This window comes from Mycteria americana, chromosome 6 (genome assembly GCF_035582795.1).
Source record: "Mycteria americana isolate JAX WOST 10 ecotype Jacksonville Zoo and Gardens chromosome 6, USCA_MyAme_1.0, whole genome shotgun sequence".
Classification (NCBI taxonomy): Eukaryota; Metazoa; Chordata; class Aves; order Ciconiiformes; family Ciconiidae; genus Mycteria; species Mycteria americana.
Window position 1 is genome coordinate 7,224,264 of NC_134370.1, and position 15,615 is coordinate 7,239,878.

At 43.3% G+C, this 15,615-nt stretch overlaps 1 protein-coding gene across 4 annotated transcripts in view; it reads right to left on the minus strand.

Moving 5' to 3' along the window:
• GRK5 (G protein-coupled receptor kinase 5) overlaps positions 1-15,615 on the minus strand; it is a 348,710-nt gene that overhangs the window by 189,974 nt on the left and 143,121 nt on the right. For all 4 annotated transcript variants that reach the window (XR_012776121.1, XR_012776120.1, XR_012776122.1 and 1 more), the window contains 5 exons: positions 15,174-15,314; positions 13,866-14,056; positions 9,244-9,281; positions 8,343-8,432; positions 6,859-7,067 (listed from right to left, as the gene is read on the minus strand). Coding sequence is in view for 1 of the 4 variants with exons in the window: in XM_075504447.1 (XP_075360562.1) it covers positions 6,859-7,067; positions 8,343-8,432; positions 9,244-9,281; positions 13,866-14,056; positions 15,174-15,314 (669 nt within the window). In the remaining 3 variants the exon portion in view is untranslated. The remainder of the gene's footprint in view (positions 1-6,858; positions 7,068-8,342; positions 8,433-9,243; positions 9,282-13,865; positions 14,057-15,173; positions 15,315-15,615) is intronic.

Here is a 15,615-nt window from a genome sequence, read left to right on the forward strand (position 1 = left end):
CCGGGCGAGGGAAAGGTTCACGCCTCGCCGCCTCTTCCGTCTCCAGCTTTGCTGCTCCAAAGCGGGAGCTGAAAAGGAGCGATCTCCCCTTGCCCCCTCCCCGCGTGGGCTGTGCAGACCAATCGCACCGACATGATTAGCAGAACTCTGTGGGACTGCCTGCCCACGGGGGGGCTCAGCGCCCATGCAGGACAGTGGGGTGGCTTGGGTTCTCTGAGCATCTGAGTCCTCAAGGGACTGAGCCCTTGGGAGCCCCCCTGGGTAAGTCCCCGGGGATCTTACTAGCTGTACCTGACAGCCAGGGCAGTCAGCAAACTGAACCGTACAGTGCTTGGCTGGGGCTCACTTAGGAGAGCAGGAGGCAAATAGCTTTGGGAGGGTCGGAGAGGAAAAGCAGTGTTTCAGGAGATCAGGTAGACAATCAGGTGTGGCCCTGCAGGACGTTGGGAATGGGGAGCCAGGCAGCTTCCCTGCTAAGGCAAGGTTGTCTGGAGATGTTGCTTGTAGGCTTTCCAGCTTAGGGTAGGCCCCAGTACCCTCTGGTTGTGTTGCTGTCTCTGCCACATCACCTCAATGAGGAAGAACCTTTAAAGAACTGTTTGTTGCTAATGTGAGGTTGGTAATCTTTCCTCTGGTGTCTGGCTAGAGCTGGGTTTTCTTGTCCTTATCACAGGTTTACAGGGTTACAGCTCTTTAGGCTTCTCTGAATGCTCTGCTACCCCGAGCATCAGTGGTTTCCTTATCTGACTTCCACAGCCTCCTCAGTTCTGCATTTTTTGCTAGGGGCCTCATTTCCAGCCTGAGACAGCAAATGGCTTTGGCAATCAGTGTGCCCCATGTATGCAGAGACCATCCGCCAGCGAGTCCTGAGCAAGCTACAATGGCAGAAGCCAAGCAGCCAGAAGAGGTGGTGAAGAGGTTTGTGGGACATAAAGGAAGAGTCTTCTGCTCAGCTCTTTCTGCCTCAGCAGTAGCAGCAACAATAGCCAGAGGAGACTTTATGGATTGAGGGATGGGGGAAAAGCTAGTGGTTCTGGCCACAACAGCAACTTCCAGCTTCCAGATAGCAATGTCCCTTTCTTCCTCACAGTTTCCTCTGCTTCTGCGGCTGTTTAGGTGGTGAAATCTGGTCTGCCTGGTCACCACGACTGGCTGGTTCATAGATGGAGAAAGACTTGAAGAACTATCTCTATGCCTTGCCATCCTCTGAGCACATAGATTCACGTGATACAGAACCATATTGATCCAGCTCATAGGAAAAGATCTTTCTCAGGGCACTTCTCTGGAGCTTGCTTTCCCTGGGCAGAAGGAAAGAGGGATATTTTGCTTTCAAATCCTTGCATGAGACTTTAAGGTCTCATGGTCTTGAGGCAGGGTTTTTTGTTGTGGGGGTTTTGGTTTTGTTTTTAAATCCCAGCAGGCATATGGATTTAGCCTACGTGAAAAAGATTGCTTTGGAATTTGCAGTCAAGATCTGGTTTGCGCTATTGTGGCTGGGCAGAGAAGACAAAAGTTCTTTTGATCTCCTATTCTCATGTTGAGAGGACTTTCCTGACAGGTGGAAAGAAGAATCTGAAGGCAGAAGGACCACATTTACCACCCATGGCTCTGACACGCTTTTGAAAATGATACCTTGAAGCTTTCAGGAACAGTGCTGCTGAGGAGCAAGTTGTAGTAGGAAGGGGTAGATTTGGACTTGCCTGTAGATGATAAAGGAGACCTCTGCAGTTTCTGCTCTACAAGTCAGCTGTGAAGGGAAGAAAGGGGGTTACTCTCCTGTCTGTGCAGCCAGTAATTCTCCTGCCCCTGGACTAAGTGGGAAGACCAAGGTAATCTGGGAATTTACCCTTGCCAGGCTGTAAATGTTAGAAGTTGTTTGGAGTGTGTGGTCAGAGGATAGGGTAGTTGAGGACAGAAAAAGGCAGTCTGGGGATTCCTGGGCTCCTCCATGATAAACAAGGGAGTATTCAGTAATCTCAGATGCAAGACGGAAATCTCTGGAGCATGAATGCAGCTGGTCGTGGGTGGCTGGCCACTGCAGGCTGAAAGACACAAAAGGGAACAGGCCACTGGGAACAGGCTGGGACTGGCAGACCACAGAAAGGAGAGGATTCTCCTGCAAAGCCCTGCTGCAGGGGAGCAGCTGCCTGCCTCTTGAGGAGAGTCCCAATGAAGAAAATAATAAGAAATTCATGGAATTTGGTAAGCTGTAGCTGCAGCCAGCTGCAGCCAGATGGCAACAGGTGAAACCAGACACTTCTTCTGGCTTCTGTTGTGGATATCAAGAGATAGCATGGACTAGAGTATTTTCCAGAAGGGAAAGTCTTTCCTTTCTCCAAAGAATAATGAGTCTTGTACCATTTCCTGCAGCCCCAGCAGCTTTCTGCAATAGTAAACCTGCATAATAACCTGAAATATGCATCCCATTTGGGAATCTGACCAGGGAAAGAAAATGGAGATAACAACTACATGTTTTGAGTCATCTCTACACTTTTGTTTAATTCCATTTCAAAGGATGTATTTAATATGAATAGAGAGCAGAACAAAAGCAACTACATCAGGCTGATGACAAGCCCTCCTGGGACAGCAGTGCAAATGACCCAATCAAACATAATTTAAGTGTACTTCTACAGCCAAAGCCTATGGAGAATTCACAGAGCTTCAGATCTGAAGATGGCTTAGGCCATCCAACCATGCATGAAGTTGATACCAAGCAGCAGAGCTTTATGTTCTGGTAACAAAAGCTCCAGATGACACTGGATGCGTGTAAATGAGGGCAGGATTTGGTCTACACAGTTATGGGCAAAGCATGACTAGAACAGGACTTTCAAAGAGCCTTGAGTAGCAGCAGTGAGGTTACATTAAGATCTTTTTCTTGATATAAAGAACTCTCTGATACTTTCATGTCACTCATTTGATCCCTGCTGGCGATTCAAACTCTGCAATGTCTAAGAATTTTTCCATGTCTCTGTTTTGCTTCCTTTACAAAAAGAAACAACTGTTGTGAGGATTGCTAAAAAAAGCCAAGAGTACCCAAAGCACTGCTTTATTTGTCTTCACGTGATCAGTCAGTTCCAGATCATATCCAGATCATACCATGTAAAAAATAACTCCAAGTCCTAAGATGTTAGTCCTAAAATTATAGGAGTAAGGAAAACTTTTTGTAGGGTAAGAGTGCAAAAAATTGCTGCTCATGAAAGGAGAAAAGGGGAATGGTAAAACCACTTCCATTGGCCCAGCTGATCAAATAGTTTATGGGGTCACCTAGATAAATTTCAACCCTGAAACAGAAGCAAACATACTATTTTTAACAATTTTTAGAGAATAAAAAAGTAATACTATGGTCACCTCTCAATTACTAAATGAGACAAGACAATGGTGTGGGAACTGAAGATGCCAGAATGACATAAATGGCTGTATATTGCACTGCTTATGCGTACGAAATCACAGCCCAATCTGGCCAACTGAAGAGTCAAAACTCTCTCAGGCAGGGGTGACAATTAAGCTTATTGCAAAGGCTTGCTACAGAAGATTTATTATTATTAATAGCAATAGCAATGATAATCATTTGAAGAGCACCTTGATGTGTGTGAGGTGCCTCTCAAGACAGATGAAAGAGCAGTTATTCTCGGGCAGCACTGATAAACTTTAAGGCATCATAATGTGTGAACAAGTTGGTTTCCAGGGATGAAAGCAGAGAGGAGGGATGAAAGCAGGCAGCAGCAGTAGTAGTATGATGACAGAGTTTCTGGTTGTGAGTGAGGAAGATAAAAAAAATTGCTTTTAGGGAAAAAAGAATCCATCATCTTTTAGTTGGTTGGGGAGGCACTTTGGGAAGGGAATGGAGATCAGAATCACAGAACAGCTGAGGCTGAAAGGCGCCTCTGGAGATTGTCTAGTCCAATCCCTCTGCTCAGAGCAGAGTCACCTAGAGCAGATTGTTCAAGGCCGTGTCCAGTTGGGTTTTGGATATCTCCAAGTGTGGAGACTCCACAGCCTCTCTGGGCAACCTGTTCCAGTATTTGACTACCCTCACCATGCAGAAAGGGTTTCCTGATGTTCAGAGGGACCCTTCTGTGTTTCAGTTTGTGCCCATTGTCTCCTGTCCTGTCACTGGGCACCAAACCAAGCATTTGGCTCCGTCTTCTTTGCACCCTCCAATCAGAGATCCCTTTTGCGGAGTCAAATGGGAGCTGCAGGAATAAGAAGCAGCAGGGAAGACAGTCTGCAGGAAACGCAGACAAACAGGACACTGACAGAGTGACAGAAGAGCACCGCAGTATGGGCCCGTCCGATACTGTTGACTTGAATGCACTTCAAGTCACATCTTTGGATGCAAGACTGCACTTGTCAGGGAAAACACGCATGTACATCAATGAAGTACAAGTCATAACAACAACAAACAGGGAGCATTTCCTAGAAAGACTGGATTTTTTCACAGAAAAAACACACCATGAAGCAGTTATGCTATATGGGAACTATGGGTTGGGGAGCTTCCCAGAAAGCCAGCTGCCCCTGTTCCTAATTATTTATTCATCTCTCTCTCAGTCCAAAATGAGGGCTGATTTATGGGACATGACTTACAAAATGAAACATGGAAATATGGGATAGATGACGATTAATGGGAGCTATGATATGTGCCTGTAAAAATGCAAAGGGCATAAACATCCAGGAGGGGAAGGTTGACATGGGGTGACACTAAAGGGTTTTCATATGAGTAAATTAGTAAAGACAATATATTTCCTGATGGAGATGCTATTAGCTCATGGAGTAAGCTTTGAAGAGAAAGAAGGTTAGGAGACATGGTGGAAAACATTTCTGCCCTGAAGAGTCCACTACAGGAAAGCCTTTTGTGCTGGATCTTTGTGAAGGCTCAAGTTAGATTTATGTACTGCAACTTTATGCTTCATTTTGCAGGTATGATGGGTACTTAATTATCACTTTTTTGTTTCCTTGTTAAGATACTGATACGAAGCAACGAAGTTCTGGTTTTCAATATAAAGAGCAAAAGGTATTTGAGACAATATATTTGAATCATGGATTTTTTTAAAATATCACTTGATAAAATAATGACTTTTGGATATGGAAAACCACAAATGCTATCGTGCTCAGTATCAGAAGTAAGGCTTACAGTCTTAAGGCACAGTAATTTTAATGCATTAATGCTCAAAAATGACAGGGTTATCTTTGGGTCCATTAAGAGTTTGCACAAACCACCTAAATAAACATGCTGTGTGATTGGACAGTGAAGCAGTAATGATCAAGTTGTCAGGAATTATTTACATATTACATGGTTCCCTCCCCTCCTCTGAGGCAAGGGAATGACCTAGACAGCTTCCTGAGGTCCCTGACTCCCTGAAACCATAGGCTCTATGGCTTGAAGATGAAAATGACCACTGCAGTATAATGACTTTCACTGTCTACTCCCCTGGGAAGTGGTAGGTCATCTCCAGCACTATCCCATCAATGCTACATTTAATCCTTCTCAGCTTTAAGTTCTTATGGGCTTGGTTATTTTCAAAGGATACTTTCATTCTATTACGCCCCATGCCTGCAACTAACTACAGAACAAGCAACAAGAATATAGTTTTTGCTTCATGACATTTTCATTTCATGCTAACAACAGGACGCGCACAAACTCTCTGCCACTCCAGCAGACGCTGCTCCTCACCTGGTGGGAGCTGAGATGCTGCTAGAGAAGAAATGGCAGGCTGTTTGAGCACATGAAATGGTCTGTAAGAGCCTGTGGCTGTCCTACATCCTCCCACGCTGACTTCACTGGGGGCTCTGAATCACAGATTAAGGGCAGTGAATGGCCTAGAGTATCTATCAAGCGTGATGTAAGTTAATTACTACCCCTGGGATTCAGCAATGAGTTGGTGCACTGTGAGTTAATGACTTCCAGGCATGATACTTGGCAATACAACCATTATTATTTTGCAAGGAGACTTCAATGTCTCTTCATGAAACCAGCCAACCAGAATGTTGTTGATCTGCTGTTTGCTTGCCTGTTGCACAAGATATTGGTGAAACTCTCACTACCTATTTGTTGCCCTTTCTTTCCCTTCATTCCCTCTCTACCAGTATACCCAGATATGTCATTGTCTCCAAAGGAGACTTCACTCTTTAGCAAACAACTTCAAGAAAAAGGCCACATCCCTTTCCAAATTACAATTCAGCCTTCTGAAGACGGATGTTGACAAGACATTGATGAATTCAGACACAGCTTTGAGATTTCTCAGAGGGTTTGAGGATTTCCATTGTCAGACATGGCTATTGTGCTATGAAAATGACTCCCAGCTGAAAGAGTGAGAAAACATTTTAAAGGACAGCTCAACAGTATTAAAAAAAGCTGGATATGCTGGCACCCCGGGGGAAAAGCTGCTAACAAAGTTAGTGAGATGGGGTGGGACAACATTTGAGTGTCACAATAATTTCATTGCATAATCTTTTTCCTGCTTACCCCCAGCTCTCACCAAAGACAATGGAAGCATGGGGTTTTCAGTTCCTTGCAGGAGACAATCAGAGTCTTGCATCATCAAGTCCTTTTTATTTTTTTCTACAAGATTATAAAAGACAGAAATGCATTCTTGACTGCAAACTAACATTCAAAGTCTCACGAGAATAGACACCGCTCCCTTGGCCATAAAACTTTGGAGAGGACTCAAGATGACCGTGATGAATCTCATGTAGAAGCAAGCCCAAATAAACACAATTTGAATGAATAGAGAATGCAGTCATCCCATCAACAGATGAACTTGGTTAGTCCTTGTCTCTGCAGCCCCTCTATGGTACTGTGTTACTGCTCAAGCCGTGTCAGATACATCTTGCTAATGAAGCTGCCACACTGCCCCTTACCATTTTACAGATGGACTTGGCCTCCTCAGAAAACTTATGGGAGTACACCTCTTCTGTCTCCAGCACTCTTCTGTCCACTTCTTCCCTCTTCACCTTCTCTTTCCGTCCACGAAATGGTGATTGCCCAGCAATCATTTCATAAATGAGACAGCCTAGCCCCCAGTAGTCAGGGCTGAGTGTGTATCTCTGGTTGTTCAACACTTCTGGAGCTGTGGAGGAGAAAGATGTGCCTTGTGGAAATGCTTTATATTTACATAGGCAAAAACTTTCAATTTCTAGAAGTTCCATTTTGGTGACTGAATACACATGCAGAGAGAATGGTGGGTAAGATATAAAAATACCTCCTGATTTCTGTTGATGGCATTACAGAAAATGCAGCATGCTACATGCCATGTTTTTTCTCTACATGCCATATGCATGCTGTCTTCTGACTTCTCTACAAAGTCAGACCAATTAAAAAAACAACAAGAAGTTGAAGCTAAGTATTAAGCAGAGGCTTAATCTTAAGAGTCCTTCCAGATTTCTCCATTTAGGGAAGAAATGACATACAAACACACATCCTGAAAATAGCAGTGACATTTCTTCAAAAGCAAATTCTCTCATTTTGCTCAATTTATAACTTTTTTTTTCCCCCTTTAAAAAACAAATCTTTTTATTTTGTGTTGCAACCATTCAGTGTGCTTTGGGCATATAGTCACTGTCTTGCAGGCATCCTCACTTCCATACATGGGTACAAACACACACATGCGTGCTCACAAGCACAGTCTTAGTGTGCGCACAAACTTACACTAAGATAACAAAATTTAGAAATGACAACTGATTTGCTTGCTTTCATTAAAGTCTCCATATGGTGTAACAGTGGCTCACATCAGCTAGTTTCTATTTAGTCAAATGAAGTATAAGCAATTTTTATTCCAAGAAATATGCCCACCCAGAGAATGCATTAAAATAATTACATTTAATTTAGAAAACAGATCTAGTTAAATCAGGGAGTGTGTTTTTTACCAATGTACAAAACTCTGCTCTTCTTTTGTGCAGCCTCCCCTGCATCTAGGGGAGGACTTAAGATGACTGTGGTCAAGATGACCATAGGTGTGGACTTACCCATTTTATCATAAACATACAAATGCATTTTAACTATTATACAAAGTAGCAACTAGAAATAAACCTTTCTTTTACGGACATAACCCTCCTAAAATAAGTCTACGCTAAAATCACTAGTATCCCAATTGTTGTCTTTTCTTTTAATTTTCTTTGCTGATTTAGGATTATAGACCAGTCTCATTAAGAGTTGCTGTGGTCCATCCTTTCGCCCACTTCTGATTTCCACTAGCGTGACTCCGTGGTGGGTTGCTGCAGGGAACTGGACCCGGCCGAATGTGAATCTTTTTTTATTCTTTTTCTCAGGTGTACATGGCAGAAAGATCTCAAAAAGTCAAGTAATCTCAGCAAATTATCAAAAAGATAAGCTACTGAAGACTTACCCATATACCCTACTGTTCCTACTCTTCCACGGATTGATTCACCCTCAGGGATTTTAACAGCTAGACCCAAATCAGATATTCTAATATGGCCTGGAAGGGAAAAAGAAACAAACCAACACAAACCAGATATAATAATATGACCCAAATTAATTCAAAAACACAACTGCACACAAAACACATCGCTGCAATATTCTTGCAATTTACTGTTCACACATTTTAAGAAAAGACTGTTCTGAATCACTGAATTGGAGCAGTTTCATTGATAAGGAAAAGACGAATGATTAAGCGTGTTATAATGCAGTGAAAGTAATTTTAACAGTGAGGCTATGGACTAGAGTGGATTGAGTTACGTATTTTAAAACCAACCGAAAAAAGGCAATGAGGAGAACGCTGTAGGGAAGTATTACGGGATGGATGGGCTGACATAATTCTGTAACTCTCTGACGGCTGAAGGGGCTACATCTGGCCTGTAACTCAGCATGAGATTTGATTATTGCTGCCTGCAGCAACAAACGGGTACCTGGGTTTGCATAAAACAAGAGGTGGCTCAGCAAAGGATGAAAGTACTTTTGAAAATGGAGCAGGGAGCACAAATTTAGAAATCCCAACTTCCTTTGTGTTGTGTCAGCCTCGCAACGACAAGGATGGAAAAACAATGGAAAAAGGCAGACACCCCCAGCGAAGGCGTGCTCTCGAGAACAGACCTTGCTGAGCAGCACGGCTGCTTCATTGCACCCGTGCCATGAGCTCTAGCACTTCACCCACCCCAGGACAGAAGTATTAGTGTATGCTGAGCCTCTTAGTCACTTCAGAGCATTATTTGTCTTTGTGCAATATATATCCTAAAACTAACTTAATCTACTTTTCTGTGAAAGCATCTCTGTAAACCTCTGAGCCTTACCATAATCATCAAGCAGGATATTTTCTGGCTTCAAATCTCTGAAAATGAAAGACAGCAGTTATTTGTATGAAGCTGGTTTTGATAACGTAACCATACGACAGTGTGTGAGTGCATTTATTACTAGTAATAAACCAATTGAGTGTCAACTCAAACAGCAAGGAACTCATGAAACCAATACAACTTTCTACAACTCACTTCACAGATAGACTGAAACCATATGTCTTTTTCTAAACTGGAGTTACATATTTTCACCAAGCCAAGCTTTTAGTTCCTAATCCACTCTATAATGGACTCATCCATCCAGTCCATTAAGCCCTGTAAACCAAGCCCTATAGTCCTGTGTGTTGTTAAACCTCTGTAACATTTTCTGTTATAAAATCTTTTGTTAAAAAGAAAAATATTTTAAATTTTAAAATGTTTTATTTGCATATGAAAATGGAAATAGCAATCTACTGGGCTCAGATATTCTATGCCTGGCTCAGACCAAATACGTGAATGTGTGTACATGCACTTGTGCACATGTGTAATAATTTCAGTGAGTCTGGAAAATGAGGGGCAGAGGGGGGGATGCTGTGCCCAGATTAAGATTCTACTTACAAACATTTGTGAAACTCTAGTGCCTATGTGGTTTGGAGCAACGCCATGAAAATTGGCAAGGTGGTCACTCCAATGTCAAAGATGTGCCTTTTACTGCTCCTGTGAAAAAAATGTTCCCAAATCTGGCCAAGTTATAAACTTCTGAAAAAAATAATGTCAGTTTTCATATATTTAGCAGAGTCTCGGCAGGTCATTCTTCTGAAAGGTCTGTCTGCACCAAACCTGCTCCATCAGTTGCTGCTTCTAGATGCTGCCCAGGCCAGCCATGCTCAAGTCCTCTCGCTTGACCAAGGCTGTTTTCCAAACCTGGGAGCTGAGCACACCTTTGCAGCCACTGCTGCGGTTCCTGGATGCGGTGGGCTGCTGTCGAGGCGGGAGCCAGGCGGGCTCCTTCCCGTCCTCCCCGTGCCGCTAAGCGGGGACAAGGCTCAGGCTGCTGCTAGCGCAGAGAGGGAACGAAGCCAGCCTGGGAGATGGGACCTGGAGGTGTCAGAGGGAAGACGGGGACGTGCTGGGCAGGGAGCACCCCAGAAGGGCCACGCGATGCGAGCAGGCTGCGCTGGCTCAGGAACCCGAATAAGGCACCAGCGCGTCCGGATGAGGCAGGGAAAAATGTATTGCTGCACTTCACAACGTCATGCCCTGACATTTATCTGATCGACTCCTACTGAAACACAGCGTTTAGCCTGGTGCAAATCCAAGAAGTGCTTGGTCTCCTCTTTTTTTAAGGCCTCCTTGCATTTGTGAACCAGCTTGATTCTGTTAGCTTTCCAGCAAGATGCATTTCTTTTCAAAGAGCAAAGTGGGGGGGGGTACAAGAGAAACCCTTGCACCAGGAGATCTGTGCATTGCACGGAGTCTGTGCAGGAGCCCGCCCTGCGTTTCAAGCTGTACCGCTCTGGTGTCGCGAATTCTCCTGTGAATGGAGAGGGGTATTTTATAGTTTTGACAATGCCGAGATTGAAATTTCAAAACCTGTCTCATTTTTATTTATTATTTCAAGCAAGAACATAGAGTGCTGTGAACAATCTCCTCTTCTTGCTTGCTTCAGACCCTCTTGACCTCTCAAGATAAACTTCGCCGGGTGCCCAGTGGTACCAAGCCTACTTTTCAAATAAACAATACTGAACTACGTGAAAGGCAGCTGAATGCTGAGGAGAAGCTGTGATTTTGTTTAACATACCACTGTGGGCTTTCCCTGCCTATCAGCAGAAAGTTTCCAACGCCGGAGAAACATGGTCGAGGGCATTTCCTATTTATTTTAAAAAATTTATTCCAAATCCCTTAAGAACTATTTCCTTGAAGAACTCAGACTTCATTAGTTAGTTCGACTTCTGCTCCAGCAGTTATTAGTTCCACTTAAAGCTGTAACTGTGGCCAAATGACAAGAATCCTGCGTGCAAGCTGGGAAATGTTGTCTTTGAATGAGAAAATGAGAGACTCCACGAGGACTCTGAGAACAGCAGCCCAGTCCTTACAGTCCTCTGTGGTTTGGGGCAATTAGGGCAGTCTTTCCTTCCCCCCAGACATCAGTTGTCATTTCTGTTTTCAGATTTCTGGTTCCTCAAGATCAAGGCTGGCTTCCTTGGCATGGCCAACGCTTCCAAGTGCCAAGGAGGAACGTGATTTTTGTACTGAAATGTCTAGGAGAAATAAATCCCTGGTGGACACAGTTACATGTAAGCTTACTTCCCAATGGTACAGCTTCCCATATGTAAACTAGCCTTGCCTAAATATACTGAAACGTAAACTGCTGGCACTGCACCCATGCTAGAAAGGTGATGGTACGTTGTTTGGCTGTACAAGACAGCATAAACAACTCAATCACGGTGGACAAGGCTTTACTGTATATTTGTGTAATGCCTAGGACAATGTGATCTTGATGCTGACTGGAGCTTCCAGGCACAGCTATAATATATATAAAAAAAATTTATATAGATACATTAAAAATATATAAAAATTAAAAATTATATATATATATATATTTATATATATAAATAACTCGAGGAGAACCAGCAGCTTTTTATGTTTGCTTTCCATGAACAATCGACCCGTTGACCTTTACTAACACGACGCAGTTGAAAAATGTAACCTAAGTGCCATGTTTGGCAAGGGAATTCTGAATCAGATAAATCTGACTCTGAGCCTGGTTATTCTCTCAGGTCACGTCCGCAGCGTGCGTCACTGGCCCATGAGATGGGGATGCATTTTCCGATGCTGTGATTTACTCACTCAGAAGCATTTTGTTCATAGAAAATGAAATTAAGTCTGAGGAATAAGTGTTTTGCGATGGATTATTCACCTTGAGAAAGCGGTAGCATTTAGCTGCTATATTTTATTGACCTATATAGCACTTCTCACGGGTCCCAAAACATGCTGTGATATTACAAATTAGGGGTCTCTGCACATGCTCCTAAAATACTGCTAGAAAATGTCACCTACAAGGATATAATATCATTCATCCCCAAAATGAATGTGCCATCTGAGGTGTAAACTAGCAGCTCTTTTAAGAGTAACATGAAAACAACTGCTTAAGGAAGTAGCATGCCATTTCTCTCAGGGCCGCATACTATTTTAGGTGGCCAGAGCCAATTTGTTTTATTAGAAAGTGGCATTAGTATGGCATTTTACTAGCCATGTTATGAATGTACTGGTCATTTTCATCAAGCAAGTATGCTTGTGATCTAGTACTTTTTAAAGGAACACTATAAAACCTCCTAAAACTTCTTTGAATGTGGTAGGATGTTTTTTAAAGGAAAGGGAAGGCAGACACGTAACTCATTATTTGATTTTTCAATTGACATTAAACACTTAATTCCATTTTGTTCCTTGGGAAAAAAAAAATCTCCTTCTTGGGCCAGTGCCAGCTAAAGCACCATGTTATCTATCTGCCCTCCTTATGCCAGCTAGCAAGATCTGAGTCACAGTGAGGCAACCAAGTGGCGGTTTGCTGGAGATCTCCTCCAAGGAACAACAATATCATAATTTCTATGTATACAAGCATGTGCATAATGCTTATTATACATGGGCATATTAAATGATTTAAAGTGTGGCTTAGTTCTAAAAAATATTATTGTCTATTAATCATTGTCCTTCAAAGTTCTTTCATCAATTTACAGGACCTCTTCTGTTATGAATGCCCACAATAATGATTTCACAAGCTGGGATGATGAAGACAAACATTAAATGTTGTTTACAACTACATTGGTCATTGATTAAAAAAAAATAAATCTTCGTGGAGTCACAAGAACCCTGTCTGCAATCACCCTGCTTATCCAGCAAGTAAACCCTCTGATCCCCTGGAAAACTGCTTGTACAGAGCTGTAAGCCAGACTGGAAGCTGAGAACTTGAAATTTGTCCTTCTCGAAGCTGGCTGCCTGTCACCGCAGCGGGCAGTGCTCTGCCCGCTGGCTGCACCCGCGGCGGGTCGCATGCTGCCAGCAGGACGTCTCCATTGCTCGGCTGGGAATGTGCCTCCTTCCACGGCTGGCACGCTACGGCCACCATCACGATCCAATCTAGCTAATCAAACCAGGTCGTGTCCTAGAGCGTAAATCCGTGCCCTGTGTCTCAAACACCCTCTTGCGCTAATTGCGCTCCCTCTGGGATAGGAGAGAGGGCTTTTCCACAGCTGACGTGCTGCAGCCCCTAATGCAATATAATCTAACTAATTAAAATAGAGGCTTGAATGGGATGATCTCCATTTCATACCAACTAGAAACTAGATTCCTTGATGAAATCCCTTTAAAGGAACTTTCATGATTTTCTTCTGTCACCCAGTGCACGCTGAGGCAGGGTTTGGGGAGCTTTGTGTTAGTTCTGTATAATTTAGACAGGATGTATTTAGTGAAGCGACTGCTTCCTTCCATGATTACTGAATCACACTATATTTGTACAGGGGTCTGTGAAATTTCAGCCAAAGCACTGAGGCATCGAAGCTGTACAGCACCACAATGAGCAGGGAGGATGCAGGCAATTCTTTTCTACCCACAAAAGATGTCCTAAGACTCTAGAGAGTGCTTACCTATACACAGTATTTTCTCTGTGTAGGTCTTCTAAGCCACAAAGAATCTCTGCTGCATAAAACAAAGCTCTTTCCTCCTCAAAGCCTGGGTTTCCCATGTTGTAGATATGAAACTTCAGGTCACCTCCATTCATTATGGTCAGAACCAAACACAGTGCATCCTTTGTTTCATAAGCATAGGCTAAATTGACCTAGAAAAACATTTGTAGCATAGTTGTGACAGTTCAGTTAGCTGCTAAGAAGAAAGCACTAACTTTTCATTAAAGATTTTCTGTCGAAAAGGAAAAAATACATTGACTGAATTTGATATGGGCCTTATTACACTAGCAAACATACATTTTAAAAGTACAGAAAAATCAGATGTTAGGATTTTTTAGATTAATTTGTTGAATCTACTCATCATCAGAAACCCTCAAGGTTAATGTCAGATAGCTTAAGGCTAAGATAGCTTCACAGGCTGGACAAGCATACTAAATCCAGACATACTTTTCCACATAAGAGAAATCTTAATAGTCAAGGGACTCTACACCTCCTGCTGCACTGTTTTGCTCTCAGAAACCCATCATCTCAGTAGGTTCCCAGGAATAGCCCAGTCCTGTGGTGGTCAAACAGACCATCGCTGAGGCATGAAGGTCAGCATCGCCCTTGCGAGGCTCTGGTGGGTGCCCCAGGAACGATCAGACAAGCCAAAAGCTACCCATCACTTCAAATAGTGCCATTGTCTTTGCTTCTGCCAGAGGTAAGTAAACATCTTGCATCTGTTGTATTCATAGTGCTTCTTAAAATAAGTATACAGAACATGACAGATGCTGATATAACAACACCTTTTTTTTTTTTAAATCTAAGGCAAGTTTTGAGAGACACAAGAGCTGGCAGATCTCAGGAAAGCCCTGTCAGGCAGAGCAGCTCCATGTCACTGGCTAGATGCTCCTACTAGCCAATCTCTTCTGATCTACTTGGGTTGAATCTCCTTCAGTGTCCTCCAAGCTTCTCCCTCCCAGACTCTGGGAATTCAGGTAATCACGCTGGATAAAAATAGCTCAGCCTGATGCAGCCCTGATGCAAGTCAAGGCTGTAAAATGCATCACGTTCCCATGGTAGGAACCGGCACCTTGTTTGGTGCATTTCTCACAGACCAGAGACTAAAATGAGATTTGGTAAGGGTGCATGGAGCAGGACTAAGGTGCAAAGCAAAGGGAGTCAGCTTCTGGAACCTTTCCTGTAGCAGGAGGAGGAGGCATCGGATTCAACAAGAACAGTGCTCGGCAGGTGAGCAGGGAGCTGAGCACTGGGGAGTTCAATACTCACTACAAACTGACTATTGACTTTTTCTAAAATCTGCTTTTCATTTAGTGCCATGGATTCGCCTTTCCTCTTTTTTATTCTCTTCTTCTCTAATCTCTTGCAGGCGTACATCTTCCCTGTCGCTCGTACTTGGCAAGCGCAGACCTGCGAATTAAAGAGAACAATTGCTGGGTAAATTGAAGCAAACGCTGTGTCTGGGTTGCACTTTACTCCTCATGATCTGATCTGATTTAGTCCTTTTAAGGTTAGAGACGGCAGCCTAGCGAATAAGGCATAGGCGGGGGCAGCTGGAGAACCAACTACTGTTTCCAAACCTGCTGTGTAATATTGGTTTGATTATTTCACTTTCCTCCCTCTGCTTCCTACCCCACCTCCTTTTGTCTGTGCAGATTGTAATCTGCTCCGCGAAAGCCTGTCCGGGCCTCCTCTGACTCTGCTGCCTAGG